The sequence below is a fragment of the Danio rerio genome, chromosome 22 (assembly GCF_052040795.2).
Source record: "Danio rerio strain M-AB ecotype USA chromosome 22, GRCz13ab, whole genome shotgun sequence".
Lineage (NCBI taxonomy): Eukaryota > Metazoa > Chordata > Actinopteri > Cypriniformes > Danionidae > Danio > Danio rerio.
The window spans coordinates 8,212,843-8,234,831 of record NC_141042.1 but is presented as its reverse complement, the minus strand read 5'-3'; the positions used below and the strand labels follow the sequence as shown (position 1 = coordinate 8,234,831).

The following is a 21,989-nucleotide window of genomic DNA, read 5'->3' as shown; positions in this document are numbered from 1 at the left end:
TTAAATTTTCTTAGTTTTCATTTAAAAAAAAATAAAGTTAAATTGACCCCACGCTGGCTATTCTACTTGTCGCTCTTCACATATCTATAGTTCTACATTGTGATTTCCTATCCTGTTTGAGCACTGGCAATCCTGATTGAGTGAACCTGAAAAGTTCCTATCCGGATCAGATTGATCCAATTCGATGTTGCTTTGAAAAACTGGCTCAAAAAGTAAGCTGGATTATGTGATCACGGATCGCAAAAACAGAATTAATAAATCTGGATCAATTTGATCTGGATTAAACCTTTTGATAAACCGGGCCCAGGGGTCCGTTTTTTGGTACGTGGATTACTCAGTTAGCTGGATTTGGATATTGGCGATTTGACACGATCTAGGATAGTTTCGCTCTTCAAAGCTGATCCGAGTGTTGTTGTCATAGCAAAAGTTCTGCTAGCTCAAACCTGATCCAGAGCAGGTTCAATTCATATGAACAGGATTAGATCGAGTCAGTTCAAGCAAAGATAATACAGAAAGTATATAACGAATTCTGATATTTTCTTACAGTAGTAGTTATATACACTTGGGAAAATAGTAAATATTTTTTAAACTATATATAATAAATAAATAAAGTTGTATATATATATATATATATACATATATATATATATATATATATATATATATATATATATATATATATATATATTTATATATATATATATATATATATATATATATATATATATATATATATATATATATATTAATAAAACGTATGCAATCTGCACCCTTGAAATGAAAGTAAAGACTGCCACCTGGTGGTGTAAAGAGAAAACTTTAGTCACTTTAGTACAATTTGTGTATGATAATGCGCAATATGTGACTTTTTTTAAAATCAATAATACATTTATGCAGTCATAAACATGTTTTGATAGTTATGCCAGTGATTTGATGCTTCACAAAAGTTGCAGACACCTTTACCAATATCAAAATGCTTTTGTAAACATCCAGTTATTCTTTACACCGATTAAAAAACGGCTACTATAATAAAGAAAATCTTTTCTAAATGTAGAACTAAATACATTGATTTTCTTCTAAATACATGATGAATACTCTTGACACATGAGAGTGTAAAGCCTGCAGCTCACAACAAATGTGTTGCGTGTCATATTTAACAAACCCTTTACTGATAATTTGATGTAATTTTGCTTCTGTGGATAATTGAATATTAATCAGATGATGTCATTATGCTGCTGTGCCTTCAGCCAATCGTTGCATTGCTGATCATGATTTCGAGGATCGCTATATCTGTCCTTCACAACACGCGCAGCGATCCATACCTGTCAACCCTCCCGTCTTTCCAGGGATTCTCCCGTGTTTTACTGTTCTATGTCGCTATCATCCCGTAAAGGTATTTTCCCGTTCTTCTCCCGTATTTTCAGTCTTTCTCTAAACAGCCGAGCCTCCCTATACGCAACCCATACCGCCGAACCACCAGGGGTCACCCCAAGCTCTAAAACGTGAGTCTTCTGTGCTTTCGCTTTGTTTAGGAATGAAAACACTTATAAATGAATATTAAAAACAGCGCAATTCCTGATTCCTGGGTGAATCCCACATTATAGTGGGCATATCCCTTATTTTCACATCCCAATGTTGATAGGTATGAGCGATCTCAGATCAGTTCATCCATACATTCTAATCTTATTTGCGAACTTGTTTGATTGTGAATGCTTAATTTCAACAGGAATCTTTTTTTTTTTTTTTTTTTTCAGATAAACACAGCTAAAGTAATTCCAGGCAGGTCTTCAACACATTACGGTTTCATATCACTACACCAAACAATTTCAGTAATTTCAGATAAATTTTACTGTCATTAATTATTTCAAAACCTAGAATAAATTAGCAACGACGCAATGCACAAAATTTATTATAGTGTATGCATGGTGTGAATTTCAGAGGGAATTTGACCCCCTTAACCAGTGCGAGGTCCTGGAACAGATTGGGGTAACGGATCCGGCATGCTACCCGAGGATGTAGAGGTGTCGCAAACTACAGTGAAGAGGGTTGGGGGGTCGCAGAACAAAGTGAAAGTGAAGAGGAGGGGGATCGGTAAAATGAGGTGCCGGATCAGATTTCAGAGGTGCTAGATTCAAATCCGGCGTGTTCCGGTACAACTTAAGTCCTGCCCTTAACCCTTTGAGCAGTAAGGCTCCACATGCTGCATTGTAATTTCTGTGATTCTAGCAGTTCTTTCACACGTGGGATTTACAATGTTTAGAATTTAGAATGTACTGACAGAAGTTCAAATCAAAATTTCAAATCGGCCTTTGTTCTTAATAGAAGGTTGATGAGTCGCCATGGAAACTAAAATGGAATACAGTGTGAAGTTCTAAGGGGCCATCACACAGAATGCATCTTTAGTAGAGAGCTCATAGTTAAAATAAATAAATAAATAAATAAAAACTACTACTATGTTAACATTAAATAAAACAGTTATCATGCCAACCTGCTACTACTGTAAACAGAAGTTCATAAGGCTTGTCCCACTTGCGAGTTTTGGTGATTAGACAACTGTTTAGATCTGAAATTGATGAGCGGTGCAGCATGTAAAAGATGAAATTCTTTTACTTTGGAGCGTGTTCTTATGTCAAGTGCTGCAAAAGATATAAGCATAACAGTCATGCCCCTGTGTCAACCATGTGATTACGATAAAAATGTATATCACATTGGAATAGAAAAGCTCTAAAACTGTAAAAAAAAATAAAATAAAAAAAAAAATTAAAAATCACTTAAGGAAGACAGTGGAGATATTCTGAGCTTACCAGTGAAAGGACAATCTCTAATAGTCATCTAAAAAAGGATTGTTGAGTTATTTAAATAGAGTAAAATAGTTTGCACTGATATCTTTCTTAGCAATTAATGGTAATAATAAATAGTATGTTAATATATTTATAACCATCTATTAAATATTTCATATTATTGCACAATTGAACACAGCAGCTTATGCAGGAAATATAAATAGTAATAAAGGAAGTAAAAAGTAAAAAATTAAGATCTAGCAATTTTCAAAGAGCACCTTTCTTGTAAAATAGGTGCTTGTATCTACATTTAGCCTAAAAGTAAAACTAAGCTTATTTAATGTAAAATAAAATAAAATGTATACCTCATCAGGGATTACTGTAGTTCATAATTCACTCACAATCACTCAAAACACTGAAAACTTCAATATTAAATGAAAAGTAATTTACTTAACTTCTGTATATGAACATCATTCTCCCTGAAGTATGCATATATATTATACTTTAACTACACAAAACAAAACAAAAGTTAATCTATAGTAACCACACTGAGTTTATGGGCTACAGGGAAACACTGACTGAAGCAATGAATGATTTTATAGACAATACATGCTATATTCTTGACCAGGCCAGACATCTGTAGGTTATGGGGTTCAAAACGAAAGCAAAAATATGTTAGGATAAAATAAAAATAGTCACGATCAGAGATAAAGATCAGACTGAGAGCAGAGTTCTGTGAACTGGAGCTGGAGGAAGGACTCATGTTCACACTTATTTCAGCTGTTTTCTTCTCCGCTTCTCATTTCACACTCGTGTTTTTTTTTAACTCTGTGATGAACATTTTCCCAGAACTGAACAAGTTGTTTTCAACAGAGGCACTCATGAGATTAATGTTTATATTAAGACATATAAAGGTTTAAATGTGTATTTAATAAAGCTTTTCTCTCCCCCAGTCATAGAGTGAAAATATCAGGATGTTTTTTTATTTATTTATTTATTTATTTATTTATTTATTTATTTATTTATTTATTTCGCAAAAGTGGCCCTCCAGAACCGAGTTTGGACAACCCTACCCTATGGTGTAGAACAGGGGTGCTCAACCCTGTTTGTGGAGATCTACCTGCAGAGTTCAACTTAAACCCTGATCAAACACACCTTATTTTGTTTCACAACATATTAAATAGAGAGAATGACATTAAGAAGTTCTGCTCCTGATGGTGATGAGGAAATAAGACCAGTGGGGGAAAAAACATCTGTAATTACAGATACAAAAAACAGCCTCATTCCCTCTTTATCAGCGGTTGATACAGCACTGTTATGTTTTACATCGATGCCCTTCCAACCACATCCCAGCACTATACACATATAACCCTCAGTGCTGCGAAACACAAATACAATCACTCCTATTCAAACATTACAGCCAATCTAGTTTTTCCAGTTGACCTACAGTATGTCTTTGGACTGTGAACCAGAGCACCCCAAGGAAACATACATGAACACAGAAAGCTCACATTTAAACTAATGTGGATAGTTTAAAATCAGGCTTACAGGGTTATTAAGATCTAAAGGATTTTCCTCAAGTCCCTGCATTTTCTCAAATATTAAAAAGAGGTTTAGATAACACAATAATCTGATCAATAAACCGCTTTATTATTAAAACCTACAAAACTGTAAATAATAATAATAATACTAATTCATTAATTCATTTTCTTTTCGGCTTTAGTCCCTTTATTAATCTGGGTTCACCACAGCGGAATGAGCCACCAACATATCCAGCATATGTTTTTTACGCATCGGATGCCCTTCCAGCCACAACCCATCTCTGTGAAACATCCATACACAATCACATTTACACTCATACACTACGAACAAGTTAACCTACCCAAATCACCTGTACCGCATGTTTTTTTACTGTGGGGGAAACCAGAGCACTCGGAGGAAACCCACGCGAACGCAGGGAGAACATGCAAACTCCACACAAAAACGCTAACCGACTCAGCCGAGGCTCGAACCAGCGACCTTCTTGCTGTAAGGCAACATTATTATTATTATTATTATTATTATTATTATTATTATTATTATTATTATATGAATAACTCTGATGAATAGATAAGATAATTCTCTAATGAATAGTTGAGATGCAAAAACCTCTTAGTGTTATCTATCATTTTCTTCTAAAATGAGCATTTTTTTAAAAAAAGCTCTTATTTCCCTTTTATGAAAAAGAATCTGTTACCTTTACCCCCTTGACATGAAATATGCTCACTGTAGAAGAAAATTCCAGATAGCAGTTATTTATGATTGCTTTTAGAGTCCGGCAGTTCGTAACAATGTGACTGATGTAAAATTAGCAAAAATCCTTTGTATGCTCAGATTTTAAAATGCGGATGTTGTGAGGGCAGAAGTTTTGACATTTTGTTATGAAATTATTTTTTTTTTGTGTGTGTGTGTGTGTGATTTTTGCTGATAGTGTGAAGTGAAGTTTGGTGGTGTTCCATCTTCAGCCACTAGTTGGCTTTGGCAGGGCCTTTAGTGGAGAAATACTGTCTGTGTGCCATTAAACTGTTAATGGGTTATGTGTGACTTTTGATTAAATCTGCAGTTTAAAACAGCTTAAAATTCAGACAGTCGATTAAAATAATCAAATAAGAAGTGGTTTAACTTTCCATGATGATCAGTTTTGTGTTTGACCTTTTGACCTTTAGTAAAATCAGCCACACAGTGACATTCAGGATCACACTAAACAGATCAAAATAAATATCAAAAATATCATTATTCACATAAATTCATGTTTAATATATATCATTTCTTTTGAAAGTAAGTGATAATTGTTCATTCATCTCTTTATTCAGCACAGATGCTGTTTTTGATCAGAAAATCAGTGTTTTAAAGGGACAGTTCACCCTTAAATTAAACTTTACTTACCATTGTTGGTTCTAAACAATAATACATTTCACAATTGAACACAAAACAGGATCTCATGGAGAAGATTGGAAAACCTGCCACTGACATACATAGTAAGAACAAACTATAAAGTCAGAGTGTTTTCCAGCTTTTTCTGAATATTTTCCTTTGTGTTGAACGAACAGGCTTGTAACAAGTAAAGGATGATATATATATTTTTTTAATTTATGGTGAACTATCCCCTGAAGTACACCAGATTAATTTCATCAGCTACTAAACAGCAGAGATGTCAGGATTAGAAACAAACAGGTCCAAAATCATCTGATCTATCTTAATGAATAGACAGGTTTAAATCCTGTACAAGGTCTCGTCAATATATAGAACAGTGCTGACCATTTCAGAACAACATTTTGATTCCCTGAATGCTATAAAATATTAAAATCATATTTTTGTTTGTTTAATTTGACCTGAGCTGCTCTAAATGGGGTGTGTGCTTTATTTTCTAATAATGCATCGGACATTATTCTGCTTATACTATGGTTCCCACAGCTAAAGATACTGTTTAGATGTTGTATTTTTGACATTTGTAAGGTTTTTGTCCCCAAACTGCACCTGTGTCTAGCACTAGTTTCTTACACAGCCTTGTGTTGTGTTTTGATGTGATTTTTGACTGTTGTCAGTGTGACATCATTCAGTGTAGTAATTGAAATTCACTCAAAACCTGCCAGAACTACTTTATCTGTGTGTTTATGTGAAAATACCTGCACACTTTAGGACAGTGGTCCTCAACCACCGGGCCGCGAACCGGTACCAGTTTGTGGATTGATTGAGACCAGGCCATTCAAGAAACCATTAATTATTTCCCTTTTATTTTTTATCCTATACTAAGTGACCGGCGTAACCCACTGTGCATGCAATGCTCGTAGCTGTGCATTTATACTTCTGCGCGCTGTCTCTGTTGGTCTGCATTAACACTTCCGAAACGCTAGTTGGCAGTGAGGTGTTAATGTTCCTCTGTGTCAAGTTTTTTCGCTGGTGTTTTGTTTTTTCTGAATGCTTCCTGAATGTACAAGTGGCTCAAACTCGCTCATTTTGAGGGAGGAACCGACGGACGTGCAACAACTTTAACTATGAGGTAAACACAAAATAAAACTTTCCATCAGGAGCTCCTTCACGGGAATCCACACTTGTAAACAATCGCTCCATCAGGCTTGCGGGGCTCTCAGTCCCACCTGTCAGCACTACCAAGACGAGCAATCACAGAGCTTGTGCTTTGCCTCATTGCGACGTGTAGTTACATTTTTTGAGAGGTGCACGTCAGCAGCGCCGATGGCCATGGCATAGGGCTATGAGTCAATGCGTAGGCTGCGCCATAGCATACTCGTGCGCTTGATGCAGAAGTATAAATCAGCCTTAAAGGATGTTCATCAGTCAATCAGCTTCAAGCATTCAACAGCCCTCATGGTATAACATATGTAGATTATATAAACATATTGGCACAAACATGTTTTTATTAATGTAAAATCAGATCATTCAGATAGCTGTATTGAACCTATTATGATGAAAACATTTTATTTGCATATTTTATTGCTGCAGGCGATTTGAGGTTTGGAGGTTTAGTTTGTCTGTAAAGTTGTAGATTTTTGGTTCACAGTAAGCAGAAAAATATCAAATCAAACAAATAATGATTTTTACAGCTGAAGGACAGTGGAGACACTTGATCAGGACAGGCGTTTATCAATATGTGTCTGATAGGGTTAATAATCACACATTTAGCAACGTGCTAAAAAGGTTTTGACAAGAGATAAAGATCAAACTAAGAGCAGAGTGTAAAATAAGTCGAAGAAATGAGTCACGTCTTTATTTTAGCTCAGTGTCTGCGTGCTCAATTTCACACTGTGCCCTTTTTCTCACTCTTGTGGTTAACAACTTCCCAGAACTGTTAACAGTGTGTTTCCAACTGCAGGCATGTTTAGATTAATGTTTGACACATTTTAAAATACTTTTTTAAATATTTGAAAATAAATTCCATGATAACACTGATTTACTCTTATATTTTAATGGTTTGCTTGTGTTATCTATTTTTAAAACAGCAATGTCTGTTAAATCAGAGTGATTTTGCTTCAAGCTGATGTCATTGTCTGTAGAATATCGTGTTGGTTCTTAGTCATGTGAAAGCTGCATGAACACACTTTATTCTAAAATTGTTTGTGTTAACACTCTATTTTTATCTAGGTTTTAGTATTTTTGACACATTTTATATCAGTATAGTACAAATGTAACAAATGTACTGTATATGTTGGGATGTTTTATTGTTGTTTTTATTTTCAGAAGTCAAGCATAAAGCCGGAGGATATATCTATGCATGTTTATTAACAATGTACAGTAAGAATCTAAATAAAATGCAGATTGATCATGTATTCTCCATACCCACTAAAGTTCACCAAATATAAAATCTTAAACTCAAACTCAAGTGGTTCAAAACCTTTATGCATTTTTGTTTCTGTTGAACACAAATCAAGATATTCTGATAAATACTGGGAAATAAAGCAGCCAATGACAACCATAGTAGAAACTAAGATACTATAGAAGTCCATGGTTGTTTTTTCCTCAGCATTCTTAAGAATATCTTGTTTTGTGTTCAACAAAAGATAATGAAATAAGTAAAGGGTGAGTAAATGATGACAGAATTTTCAATTTTGGGTGAACTGTCCCTTTAAGAGGTTTTATGCTATAAAGCAGGGGTCACCAAACTTGTTCCTGGAGGGCCGGTGTCCTGGAGATTTTAGCTCCAACCCTAATCAAACACACCTGAACAAGCTAATCAAGGTCTTATTAGATATAGTTGAAACACCCAGGCAGGTGTGTTAAGGCAAGTTGGAGTTAAATCCTGCAGGGACACCGGCCCTCCTGAACCGAGATTGGTGACCCCTGCTATAAAACAATCACAGTGTGAGTGGAGCTGACAGTAAAATGACATATTAATCCACTAGGTGGAGCTCTAGCAGGTTTTCATTGCATGATCAGAGACAACAAAGACTGACAAATATATTGACATTACAGACATTAATAAGATGAAAGCATCGATGAGAAGCCATGAAATAATTTCCATGAATAATCTGGTATTGTAGGCTAATGTTAAAATATTTGACTTTTAAAGCCACAGATATTCATAACTGCACACAGTAGAGTTGAATCAACAGTGGTGTTAACCCTTTGAGAAGTACCGACTCACTTATGGAACTTAGAATGTTTAGAATTTAGAATCATTAAAAATTTCTAATCAAAATTTCAAACTGGCCACTGTTTTTAATTGAAGTATGTTGTTGCCATGGAAACTAAAATGAAACACAGTGTAAAGTTCTAAAGATGTCAAAAAACTCACTCCAGTGAGACAGTTGAGTTATTCACGACTCCCATTACACCACAGCCTACGTGTTTTTCAGTTCAGAAAATGAATGTGGATTACACTTGAATCGTGACACCAATAAAGAGCAAGCAACTTACATTTCTATGGTAACCATCACGCACGTAAATTCAACATTCATGACAGGTGATGGCAAAATGGCTCTTTAAAAAATCCATTTGCCAAAAAAATTAGAAATTGATCTTTGCTGAAAAAAAGGTTCCTGACCCCTGTACAAGAATATGTATAAAACACTGATCCCTTCAAGTAGGTACCATATCTTGATGGCTAAATATGCTATCTATTAGATTGTGCTATCAGTGTACATTTTGAATTGGAGCTATGACATATGTGACTGTAATATTGCTTTAACCTTCCCCAATCCAGTGTTGGGAATTTGGATAGGGTAGAGCCTCATATCACATAGCTCCACATCAAAAATGTGTGCACAATTTATGCTAATTTATTTCTTAAAATGAACCTTTGAACCATTTAAATGCAGTGTTGGTAGCATCACAGGTAGGATAAAATATCAAGACACCAACAAATGTGAGGCACATGCTGCGTGATCAGGTCCTAAACGTACATGTGTAAGTGTTACATGTATCAAGTTATACAATGTAGGTGGCACAGTTATATATGTATATATTTAAAACGCATACCATAAAGCACCATAAATGTCCACTATACACCCCCCTCCCTCCCCCACAAAAAAACTTTTCAAGAATTCATTCATTCATTCATTTTCTTGTCGGCTTAGTCCCTTTATTATTATTACACAGCGTAATAAACCGCCAACTTATCCAGCAAGATTTTACGCAGTGGATGCCCTTCCAGCCGCAACCCATCTCTGGGATACTGAGCCAAGGTTCCAACCAGTAACCCAGCATCCTTCTTGCTGTGAAGCGACAGCACTACCTACTGCGCCACTGCCTTGCCCACTTTTCAAGAATCAAGAAACAAATTACCATCTTGTATGACAAAGGGGACACTAAACTATCAGAAGGTGAACAAATTCTTAAGAAAATAAACATATTATGATAAGATTTATAAGTCATACTTTATATTATGTGGCCTGAATTATATACTTACATTTAAGCATATAATTTGGTACAACTGCAGTTATTATGTATATGCATGTTTTTTACATTGTGCTTTTTTATTTGCATGTTAATAAATCTGTAATTACTTTCTGTAATATATTTATGATGACATTATAATACATTATAATATTTACATTTATGACCCATCCCTTCCACCTCAACCCACCCCACCCTTAAAGTCTGATGATCCAGATGTTGCTGAGACTTCAGCATTCAGAGATTTCAGTATATTGATGTTTACCCAACTGAAACAGAATATTGAGTAGGGGGCGGGGGGTTCTTTCTGCGCATCATTCTCTTCTAGCAAACTAAGAGGCGTGGTTAAAAATATTGTGGCTGAAATGTCAAAAAATGTACGACATCATCAGAGGAGGACCGCCACTCCAATCGTGCAAATCAGGATATTTCAAAGGAACAGAATGACCCTGTGTTATAGCCAGTGGTTGTTATCTGGGAATAACATACTGTGGAATGTGACCAATCAGAATCAAGTATTCTAGACAGCCGTGTCATAGTCATAGATAACAACTGTTGAATCTAATAACCCAGACTAATAACACAACATTCATAACCACAGCCCTATTAACTGTTAAGCTTTATCTTTAATTAAAGAATTAATATTGTAGCTCAGAACAAAAATACTGCTTTAAAATACAATTTGCAAATGTGAAAAAATGTAAGGTCTACCCAAATCAGAGGGAATGAAGGCCCACTGAACTTAATTTATGTGCTAATTTTTAACCCCTATCAGTACTGTAATTATAAATGTAATTACAGTAATTAGTGACAGATATTATTAAATGCAGGGGGGGGGGTTGTTTGTTTTTTTACAAAATAGTACAATGTAAAAACATGTATATACACAAAAAGTGCATTGTACCAACTGAATAATTTAAATTAAAGTACATAGTAGGGGCACTTAATATAAAATAATAAAAAAAGGGTTTTATTTTTGTTTTTTCTATGTGCAGGGCTCCTCAAATCCAGCTGGAGAACAATATCCTGCAGAGATTATATTTAAACCCAGGTGAGACAAATCTGCACACACTAACCATGGCTTTCTGAATAACTCGAAATGTCCCCGTTAGAAAATCTTTTAAGAAATTGTCCTTTTTTGTATGCATCTACATCATTAACTAGATTTTTGCTATGTGATGTCATCTTTTGCTTTGTATTTGAAATGTAAAAAGTTGATAAAAGCAACACTGCAATCCCATCTGAATCAAGAGGTGATCATCGTCTGGCAACTCCAGCGTACACCACATCATCAGTCTCTGCAGCTCTCTGAAAGAAAACACAACATCATGTAGACTATTAAATGAAGAGTCTGGGATTGAAAGTTTACTGTGGTGAGTGATGTGATTGTGCCATGTTTATGGCAACAATATTTTCACCATAACTGATGCAGTATGTGATATGTTAACAAGTGATATGTGCTTTAGAAGGTTATGACTTAAGCATTATGGAATATATTATTATTATTATTATTATTGCTATTATTGTTATTGTTGTTTTTTTATTATTATTAAGAAATGTTTAATTGCATAGTGGGTTAAAGCAAAGATTATAGAATACACAAGATATGTCACTCGTATACTTTTGAATGGGGAAAAGTGTAACTGTCAATATGGCGCCTCGACTTCTAGTACAGGAGCAAATCAGCGATCGCTATATTGTGAATAAACTCCGCATTCTAGTACAGGAGCCAATCAGCGATCGCTATAGAATGACAATTCTCCAGGGGAGGTGCTCGGACCAAACATGAGTTTCTGCAGATTTTGTGTGAAACGAACATTTAAAAATGAAAATAAATAGACGGTTGTTGTTTAATTTTATTGGTTAATCATAATATGAATTTTAATTGTAAGCTTGGAAAGTGGTTTTGGAGAATTTGATGTTTCCCCATTCAAACAGAATGCCCGAGCATACTGCCCAAGAGGAGTTTCAAAGATGGTCGCCGAGTGAAATTACTTGCCTTAAAGGGACTTTGGTCTAAGTAGGGAATCCTTGATACTGTTCTAAATGTTTGATTTACCTAGATTATCATCAATGTATGTTCCCATTGACTGAATGAAAAGTTGGTTGTTGTTGTTGTTGTTTTTTTTTTTTTGTCAGCGCTGAATGAAGTAGTGCATTAGATCACATTTCACAAGCTGCATCTCTGGTCATTTATTTCATTTATTTTTAAGAGTGAGTTATGCAAAATACTCTACGCTATACTACTACTATAATACTGAACTACTATTAAAACTTGCACACGCACATCAGTATGAAAAGATGCTATAAAAAGCGTCAAATAGGTACAACAAATTGAATTAAAAATGATAATAAAATGGACACTTTTGTACGCATAAAACCCTAACATTGTGATTCTAATGGTTTAGAAAATATATGGATGGACGTCACATAATATTTCAATAGAAAAGTATCTTTGATGGCATAAAAAGTTTAAGCGCTGACAAAAATTATTTTTTGTATAATTTGTAATCCAGTTTACACTACAACATCTTGTACTAACCATTGAATATATTGCATACTGGAATTATTTTATTTTATTTTATTTTTTATTAAATATGTATTTATTAATCATCATCATCATTATCATCATCATCATCATCATTATTATTATTATTATTATTATTATTATTATTATTATTATTATTATTTGTTATTTGTTATTAAATATTTAATTTTTAAAAAATTTTTCATATATATTTTTTTTATTTGTCTATTATGCCAAAACCTTGTGAGCTGCTAAACAGTCTGTCTTTTTGTTTTCAAAGTAATGATGATAAAAATAATTCTATTCTATATTATAATGCCTCTAAATTATGGTCTTGAGTCATGATTTAAACCCATCAAGAGCAGAAGAACATTAAAAGTAAACCTACTGCTTTTATAAAAATCTGTTTTGGTGATGATGTGAATATAAACCATTAAACACACAGATGACTCACTGCTTAAATTAAACAGACACACACACTTATACATGTACAACTATGGGCACTGACTATAGATGTAATAATGTTTTACTGTACATACTGTTTAATCTATCCCCCTATACACCAACCCTCACAGAAAACATTGTGTTCATTTTTACGTATTCATTTTACGTGTGATTTATGAGCCATTTTCTCTTAGGGACCTAAATACTGTCCCTGCATATATACTGGTGACATTCAGTCCCCACAATGTTAGAAATACAAGACAAAAACACACAAATAATATATAGAGAAATTAATGATCTTACTGTTTTTCGTGGTGGTTTTCTGTGGAATGTTGGATCAGCATAAGTGATCTCAGTGTTACGTGTCTGAACTGTTTCAAAACAAACAAAACACTTAATGAAATGACGTTTGAGCACTGTTTAACATTTATATCAAAGGTAATGGTAAGTAATATTAATATTTGCCTTCTTGGTTTGTATTTCTGCGTTTTCTCCAGATGCAGAAAATCACAATGGCAGCTAAAATCAGCAGGGAAACACCAGCAGCAGAAATAATCAATATTTCCAGAAGTGAGACATCTAGAATATGAGATGAGAGCTTCTTTAGTGAGAGTGAATTTAATATAAAAAAAGCAATTAATAATCATTAAATATACCTGGACATGGCTGACAGAGATCAGTGTTGTTGAGATGTGTGGTCTCATTGCTGATGGGATTGTTGATCACACAGATGTAGGAATCATCCAGACAGTCAATCTCCAGAGGTAGAGAGAGACTGATGCTGAGATCAGACACACTGGTGCTGGACAATAAACTGTTTCCTTTGAACCAGGAGAGACTCGCAGCGCTCACATTCACCACTGAACACACCACTGAACAATACGGCACTGATGAAGAGTTACTGATGACAGGAGCAGGCAGACGAGCTGGAAAAAGAGAATACAGCACATTAATAGAAGCACTTTAACTTTAGCACACATAAACTTTTCCAGATTATTAAAACTATACTGTAAAATTCATTTAGGCAAATTTCCTAAAATGAGGAGTTGTAACAAACTAACTAGTGCACAGTCAGAATTCTACTGTGTGAACATGAAATGTAAATACATTTTAGAATGTAGTTATAATTTCATAAAATGTATGGCAATTAAATGCAAATGAATAAATAAAACCAGATTGAATTGTTGATGTTCAAATTAATATTCAAATTAATAAATTATTATAATATTATATGGATGTTAGACTGTTAATTTTTTACCTATTTTATATATTTTTAAAAATACTGTAAAATTCATTGAGGCAAATTTTCCAAACTGAGGAGTTGTAACATTACTAGTGCACAGTCAGAAGTCTACTGTGTGTCAACATGAAATGTAAATACATTTAGTTCTGAGAGTAATTTCAGAAAATGTATGGCAATTAAAAAAAAAAGAGAAAACAAGATAGATATTGACTTGCTGTGCTCCAAACATTGTGCCCACCAGTCTCATTAGATGAGGTTAATGTTCAGATTAAACAAATTAATAAATTACTATAAAAGTATATGGTTGTTAGACTGTTGAATTTTAGGCCTATTGGTATTTTTATGATATCGGGGTACTCTCAGGATAGTCTGGGTTGTGAGTCACTGGCATTTTTATTTTAGTTTATTTTATTTTAGTTTGGGATCCCCTGCTCTAACTGTTAGACTTAAGAACACATTTAAATAAAAAAATAATGAAATGTGTGGTAATTAACATGAATTTACATAATTTGATAAAATAATATATTATTTGGGAAATAATGCATTGTTTCTCATTTAACTAACACCAATTTATAAGTTAGTTAATGTATGAATAATATGTTCATTTGTTGCGATTGCAGTATTAATTAATAAATGGTTTAGTTCTTTGGGAGTTATACAAAAACTGATCATCAGTGCATTAACTAAGCAATAATTAATTAATGCATAAACCTGCTGCTTTTTTAATCACAAAAACTTACATACGAGAGCTAATTTCATTTGGCAAGACTAATTTTCCTATACAAAGGTTCTATAATTTCATATACAGTTGAAGTCAGAATTATTAGCTCCCTGATCTATTAGCCCCCCTGTTATTTTCCCCAATTTCTGTTTAATGAAGATTTTTTCAACACATTTCTGAACATAATAGTTTTAATAACTCATCTCTAATAACTGATTAATTTTTTCTTTGCCATGATGACAGTAAATGATATGTTACCAGATATTTCAAGACACTTCTATACAGCTTAAAGTGACATTTAAAGGCTTCACTAGGTTAATTAGGTTAACAAGTCATACAGAGCAAAAACTGTTTGTGCAAAAATAACACAAATGTCAAATTTATTTTTATTTTTTAATTTTTTAAATATATATATATATATTTTTTACAATGTCAGCATTCAAATTTATTTCCATTTTTTTAAACATTTTAATTCTAAAACATATTTAAAAATTTCAGGTAAAGTCTAATTAAGTAGACATTGGTAGCAGATAAATTACTCTATACTAAATGAGTGAATAGCTTTACCATAGACAGTGAGGCTGAATTTGTTGAGTCGCGTGTTTGAGCTGACTGTGGTCACTTTATAAAGTCCAGAGTCTGTGATTCTGCTGTCTGTGATGATCAGAGATTCAGTCTGACTGTCCAGCTTCAGTCTGTCTCTCAATCTCCCATCACTACTATAAGAAATCTCCCTCTTTTCACTGATTTTAGCTAAGAGAATATCTCCAGGTTCAAATCTCAACATTATCAGATCATTACTCTGTATTTCAGCAAGAGCAGATTCAAGAGTGACCGAATCTCCTTCAGTGACCAACACCGACTTCACTCCAACACCACACACACCTGATCAGCAAACACAAATAGCACTCAATAAATACTTCTGACAATTTTTTTGTCACTTTGAAAATGTTTATGATTGTAATGGTAAAAAAAAAAAAAATGTTCAGCCAAATACACAGAAATGCTTGAACATACTGTTGATTAGTTTGAAATTAAAGACATAACAAGCAAACTACTTTCAAAAATGTCCTATTATGTTTGAGGAAAATAAGTAGCCTACTATATAAACAGAACTTACCAGTCAGACACCAGGAGCACAAACAGAGAAAAATGAACATTTTCTTTATAAAACAATTTCAGAAGTGTGAAAATAATTGGGTCCTAACACTTCAAATCGTCAAATCTTCTGGCGTGCAGTGATGATGTTGAATGTGAATGATCTCCTGGAGTAGCACCGCCCTTTACTGACTGTACATACACTCTTAAATCAACACTCTTTGAGTAACAGAAAGAAGAGAATGTTATAAGAATAAAAAAAAATCTGTAAAATAAAGAGGTTTTAAAATTTATAATAATTGTGGGTGTCTAAACATTGTTCTTGTATTTGTATTTACTGCTGCTTTATTTTTGCAGAAAATCACATGGAGAAAAGCTTCTGTTTTTGATGAAAACAATTTCTGTAATAAAATTGAAAGGGAGATTTTTTTCTACTTTCTTTTCAAAAATGTGTTTATATTTTATTGTGGTTATTCTTTGACATTATGTTAAACTATTTGCATTGAGGACAAAACATGCTGAGGAAATGCATGCAAAATGTTACTTAGGCTAGTATTTTCTTGTTTATCAAACTTTCGAACATGGCCTGATAATCATGGAAAAATACTCATACTATCATATATATAATATAATTTTTAAATCAGAAAAGCGTTATTGGATATAATTTGGCTCATATCTTGAATTTTGTTGCAATTTTGCCCCAACCTCCCTTTAATTCAGATTCTTTTGGCATCATTAAATATTTTAAAAGAATGAAGAAATAAACCGATTCCATTTTGTGAAAATTATTAAAAAATAAAATGCCATCAGGTTGTAATGCAGTAAAATCAGGTCTTTAATAATCGCTAAATAAGGTCTGTCTGTGTGGGAGGAGCTACTGCAGTAGTTTATTCAAACTCACAGCAGATTTTCACTAAATCGCTTCAGGACAGACCAACAGCTCAAACAGCTCATTATTTGTAGCATTTCTATTGTGAAACTGTTCAGAGCAGCTAAAGAAGATGTTTACCACAATCTTCTGTTTGTTCTCATGGAGTCTGGCTGGTAAGTTTATTCATTTTAAAAATATTATTAATAATAATAATAAAAATAATTATAATTATAATAATAATAATTATAATAATGATAATAGTTAGATTTGTATTGTTGTAGTTGTTGTAGCTATTACTACTATTAGTACTGTTGTTGTTGGTATTATTATAATTATCATTGTTGTTCTTCTCCTCCTTACTATTATTATTATTATGTTGTTGTTTGCTCCGTTGCGCACCATTCTTTATTTTTCCATCATTTATTTTGCTCGTAATATTTGACATTTTATCATACTAAACCTACTCAAATATAACTTTTCAAACTAAAGAGTTTCAAAATGCACAGAAAAAAATTTAAACGGGGAAATAATAATATTCTATAATTAAATAAGAGGGAATATATATATATATATATATATATATATATATATATATATATATATATATATATATATATATATATATATAAATATTTTCACAAAAGCATACATATAATATCTTTCCCATCCCATTAGAGGCTCCATAAACACGACAAAACCTCTAATTGTAATAAATCTCTTAATTCGGAATAACCATGTGTTTGTTGATCAGGTGTGTGTGGTGTTGGAGTGAAGTCGGTGTTGGTCACTGAAGGAGATTCGGTCACTCTTAAATCTGCTCTTGTTGGAATCCAAAGTAATGATCTGATAATGTTGAGATTTGAACCTGGAGATATTCTCTTAGCTAAAATCAGTGAAAAGAGGGAGATTTCTTACAGTAGTGATGGGAGATTGAGAGACAGGCTGAAGCTGGACAGTCAGACTGAATCTCTGATCATCACAGACAGCAGAATCACAGACTCTGGACTTTATAAAGTGACCACAGTCAGCTTAAGGTCGCCAATCAACACATTCAACATCACTGTCTATGGTGAGTAGAGAATTAATACCCTGCTTTATAAACACATTTACTGTTGAGTTTATTGTAAAAGGAATAAACAATTCAGTAAATTACACACACATTCATTTGTGCAATAATTAAACTAAATGTAAATATAATTAGCTTAATAATAAAACATTTTAGAACATTTACATTTTATAAATCAAATTTACATCTCACATCACTATCAGTTAATAAATTACATTTATTTTTCAATGTTGTCCAGCTCGTCTGGCCCTTCCTGTCATCAGAAGAGACTGTCCTTTTTTCAAACTGTATCAGAAATCTTCAGTGGTGTGTTCAGTGGTGAATGTTAGTGCTGTGAGTCTCTCCTGGTACAAAGGAAACAGTTTATTGTCCAGCACCAGCGTGTCTGATCTCAACAGCAGCATCTCTTTGCATCTGGAGGTGGAATATCAGGATAACAGCACCTACAGTTGTGTGATCAACAACACCATCAGCAACCAGACCACACATCTGGACATCAACACACTCTCCCAGTCGAGTGAAGGTACAGAAAGCACAATATTTTTTCAACAACAACAATAAAAGAATATTTTAACATCACATTTTTTATTTTTTTGTATTAGGCAGTATATGCTGTTGTGGTTTTACTGAAGCTGTGATTCGATTGGCTCTTTCTGCGATGGTGGGCGTGGCTACTGTTGCTGTACTCATATGTGACATCAGATCCCGAAAAGCTAACCAGAAGAAGAGAGAGCAAACATCATCTTCACACTCTGATTAATCAGAACTGCATTCAAGTGAAGATGTTCTTTTACTGTTGACGTTATAAATTACAGATTACAGAAAGCATTCATAAATGTCATTCATTAAAGATCAATTATTTTTATATAACACAATTGTTTATGGGCGAAGCAGTGGTGCAGTAGGTAGTGCTGTCACCTCACAGCAAGAAGGTCGCTGGGTCTCTGGTTCGAACCTCAGCTCAGTTGGCGTTTCTGTGTGGAGTTTGCATGTTCTCCCTGCCTTCGCGTGAGTTTCCTCCGGGTGCTCCGGTTTCCCCCACATTCCAAAGACATGCAGTACAGGTGAATTGGGTAGGCTAAATTGTCCATAGTGTGTGAATGTGTGTGTGGATTTTTCTCAGAGATGGGTTGCAGCTGGAAGGGCATCCGCTGCGTAAAAACTTGCTGGATAAGTTGGCGGTTCATTCTGCTGTGGCGACCCGGATTAATAAAGGGACTAAGCCAACAAGAAAATGAAATTAAATAATTGTTTATATATGTTGCTTTTATGATACAAATTTCAGCCTTATAAAAAGAATTGCCATAAATACCCACTGTGATTTTTTCAACTGTTGTGTGTGTACCTTGTATTGCTTAGGTTGTGGGGACCAAATGTCTCCATAAGAATAGAAATACCATTTTAATTCAATTTATTTTTTTGTGATTTTCACAATAATTATCATGCTAAAGCAGCTTAACAAAAGGTGGACATTATTACTGTCAGAGCTGAAGTAATTAGAATTAAAGCAGAATAGCAGCTGTCATCGTTTATAATGTTGGTCTTTTTGTACATTTTATCATAATTCCTGACATGAATGATTACAGATGTGTTTACACTAGCAGTCTTAAACTGAGTTTACTCAAGTCTATATTCTTGGAGAACTCAGTATACCTGAACAAATCTTCAGTCTCAGTCCCGGTTCTTGGCAACAACAGATGGGTGGGCTGACAGAATCCCAGGTGGGCAATTTTTGAGGGTGGGGTTAGGAGGAAGAAACACTGTAAAATTCAAAGAATTGAATGAAGGAATAGCAGTGTTGTTGTAATAATGTTCTTGTTTGAGCTTGGTTAAGAATACATTATATTAAGTCAATATAAGCACAAATATGTTTTAATGAAAAGTTATTTTTAAATCCAGTCAACATTCAGAATGAATAATGACTGGACTAATAAGCACAAATTCAGGCACTATTATAATCTTTAAAATGAAGATTGTGTAAAAATTAAATATTCAAGTAATAGGTTCAAGAGTGAAATCAAGTATGTCTGTATTCACAGTGTGAGTGTTCTGTGTGAGAATAAACGTTTACTGAATGTCAGTGGCAGTACAGTGTATCTGCTCTATATCATGTTGAATATGCAAGATGGAGCAAGGATCTGTGTCTAACATTATTAATCATTTAATAATTTTGTTCTAAAAATATTCTGAATTCGGAATAATTGCATTCTAATGTGATGTTCACTGTCTTTTGCATTGAGGACCAGGATCTATTTAAAGTTTATTCTAAAGTCCATTACCCAAATTTACACAAAATGTAGTCTAGCATTAACCAACAGTAGGCCTACACAATATAAAATTAATATACTTTTTATGGAGAAATAACAATAAAAATACTAATATCAAACTATATTTTAGCATACAATATCAAGGAAATGTTGTATGAGTTCAGTTTTGAGATGTATCAAATTGTGACTTGAGTGTAGGCCTATCGTTACACCCCAATACAGTCGATAGATAGTAGGAATAGGGGGTAGGAATTGTTTCTGACAAGGAAGGTGGGAAAATGATGGAATTACTGTTAATTAATGTCATTGTTGCTGGAGCCAATAAAAAGCTTTTTTTCAAAAAGTTTTAAAAATATTAAAAGTGGTACTCTTTCTGATATGCACTGGCATTTTATTCCATCTTTTTGCTGCTCTGCCTGAAAAAAAAAAAAAAAAAGATTAACCAAAAACATTGTTTGAGAGGTGTTGGTGCAAGATCATTAAAGATTTTTTACATTACACATAAAATAAGAAACTGTCGAATGTTAGTAATTTATGTTGTTCAATACAGTTACAGTAATGATAGCTCCTAGGCTTTTAGCTAACATTTTTACGGTTTGTTTATAGATCATATAAAATTGTTTTAATGTTTTAATGTTCATGTGTGACCAGCTTGTTGCACAATAAGATAAATGAGGGAAAATATTTGTATTCATAAAAGGTTAGCCATAGATAACTGATGCCTGATGTTTCTATAAATCCTCTGACTTGCTCTAGAATTTTGGAAACGTTCTTAATGCGTTTTTAAAATTTTAATTAGAGTCAGTAATTATGCCTAAATATTTAAAATGATCAATTATATATATATTACTTCTCCATTAACTAAAATATCTGAGCAATGCTTCTCATTTTCTTAATTAAAAAAAAAAAAAAAAAAAAGTTTTATTTACATTGAGGGTAAGACATGAACGACATAACCAGTCTAAAACAGTCTAAACTTTCTTTAGTGCAGCATTAAGTTTGTTAGTTTGTTCTTTAGTTTGTGCATAAGTATATACTACAGTGTCGTCTGCATACATTTGAACTTGAACTTCTGGACACACTGCAGGCAAATCATTAATGTATAAACTAAACAGAATTGGTCTAAGAATTGATCTTTATGGGACTCCAAAATTACAATAATAATAGGTGAGCATGTGTAATTTATTCTTGTTCATTGTTTTCCTAATTTTGAATATGACTCCATCCATGATAATGCATTAACAGAAAAATGAAACCTGGATCATTTAAATAAAAGTTCATTGTGGTTAACATTATTAAAGGCATTTTAAAAATCAAGTAAGACAGAACCAACAACTCCACCCCTCTCTAGACTGGATTTAATGTTCAATAAAGTAATCTTGTAAGAATATACCACTGCAACTCTCATTTAAGAGTATATTCTTACAATATTACGTATTATCAGTACATATTTTAAAACAGTGCACTTACACTAATCTTTTTAGAATGCACTCCTGTTGTGATAAGTAATTTAAATAAATAAAAAACAGAGCAAAAAGTTCTAGCAATCATATCTTATGCATGTGAATGTTTTTCAGGTGGCA

The 21,989-nt window shown here is 33.4% G+C and overlaps 2 protein-coding genes across 2 annotated transcripts; one reads left to right on the top strand and one right to left on the bottom strand.

The window, feature by feature from the left end:
* Window positions 1–9,823: 9,823 nt before the first annotated feature.
* Window positions 9,824–16,359, bottom strand: LOC137489027 (uncharacterized). Its single transcript, XM_087303802.1, has 6 exons — window positions 16,225–16,359; window positions 15,672–15,989; window positions 13,797–14,066; window positions 13,606–13,719; window positions 13,444–13,511; window positions 9,824–11,477 (listed from the first exon to the last, which is right to left on the bottom strand). Exons 1-6 carry the CDS (start codon window positions 16,262–16,264, stop codon window positions 11,427–11,429), a joined length of 861 nt encoding a protein of 286 aa, XP_087159928.1. The 5' UTR covers window positions 16,265–16,359; the 3' UTR covers window positions 9,824–11,426.
* A 718-nt stretch (window positions 16,360–17,077) lies between these two features.
* LOC147838383 (uncharacterized) lies at window positions 17,078–20,816 on the top strand. Its single transcript, XM_087303832.1, has 4 exons — window positions 17,078–17,246; window positions 17,825–18,142; window positions 18,378–18,662; window positions 18,742–20,816. Exons 1-4 carry the CDS (start codon window positions 17,204–17,206, stop codon window positions 18,897–18,899), a joined length of 804 nt encoding a protein of 267 aa, XP_087159958.1. The 5' UTR covers window positions 17,078–17,203; the 3' UTR covers window positions 18,900–20,816.
* Window positions 20,817–21,989: the final 1,173 nt, after the last annotated feature.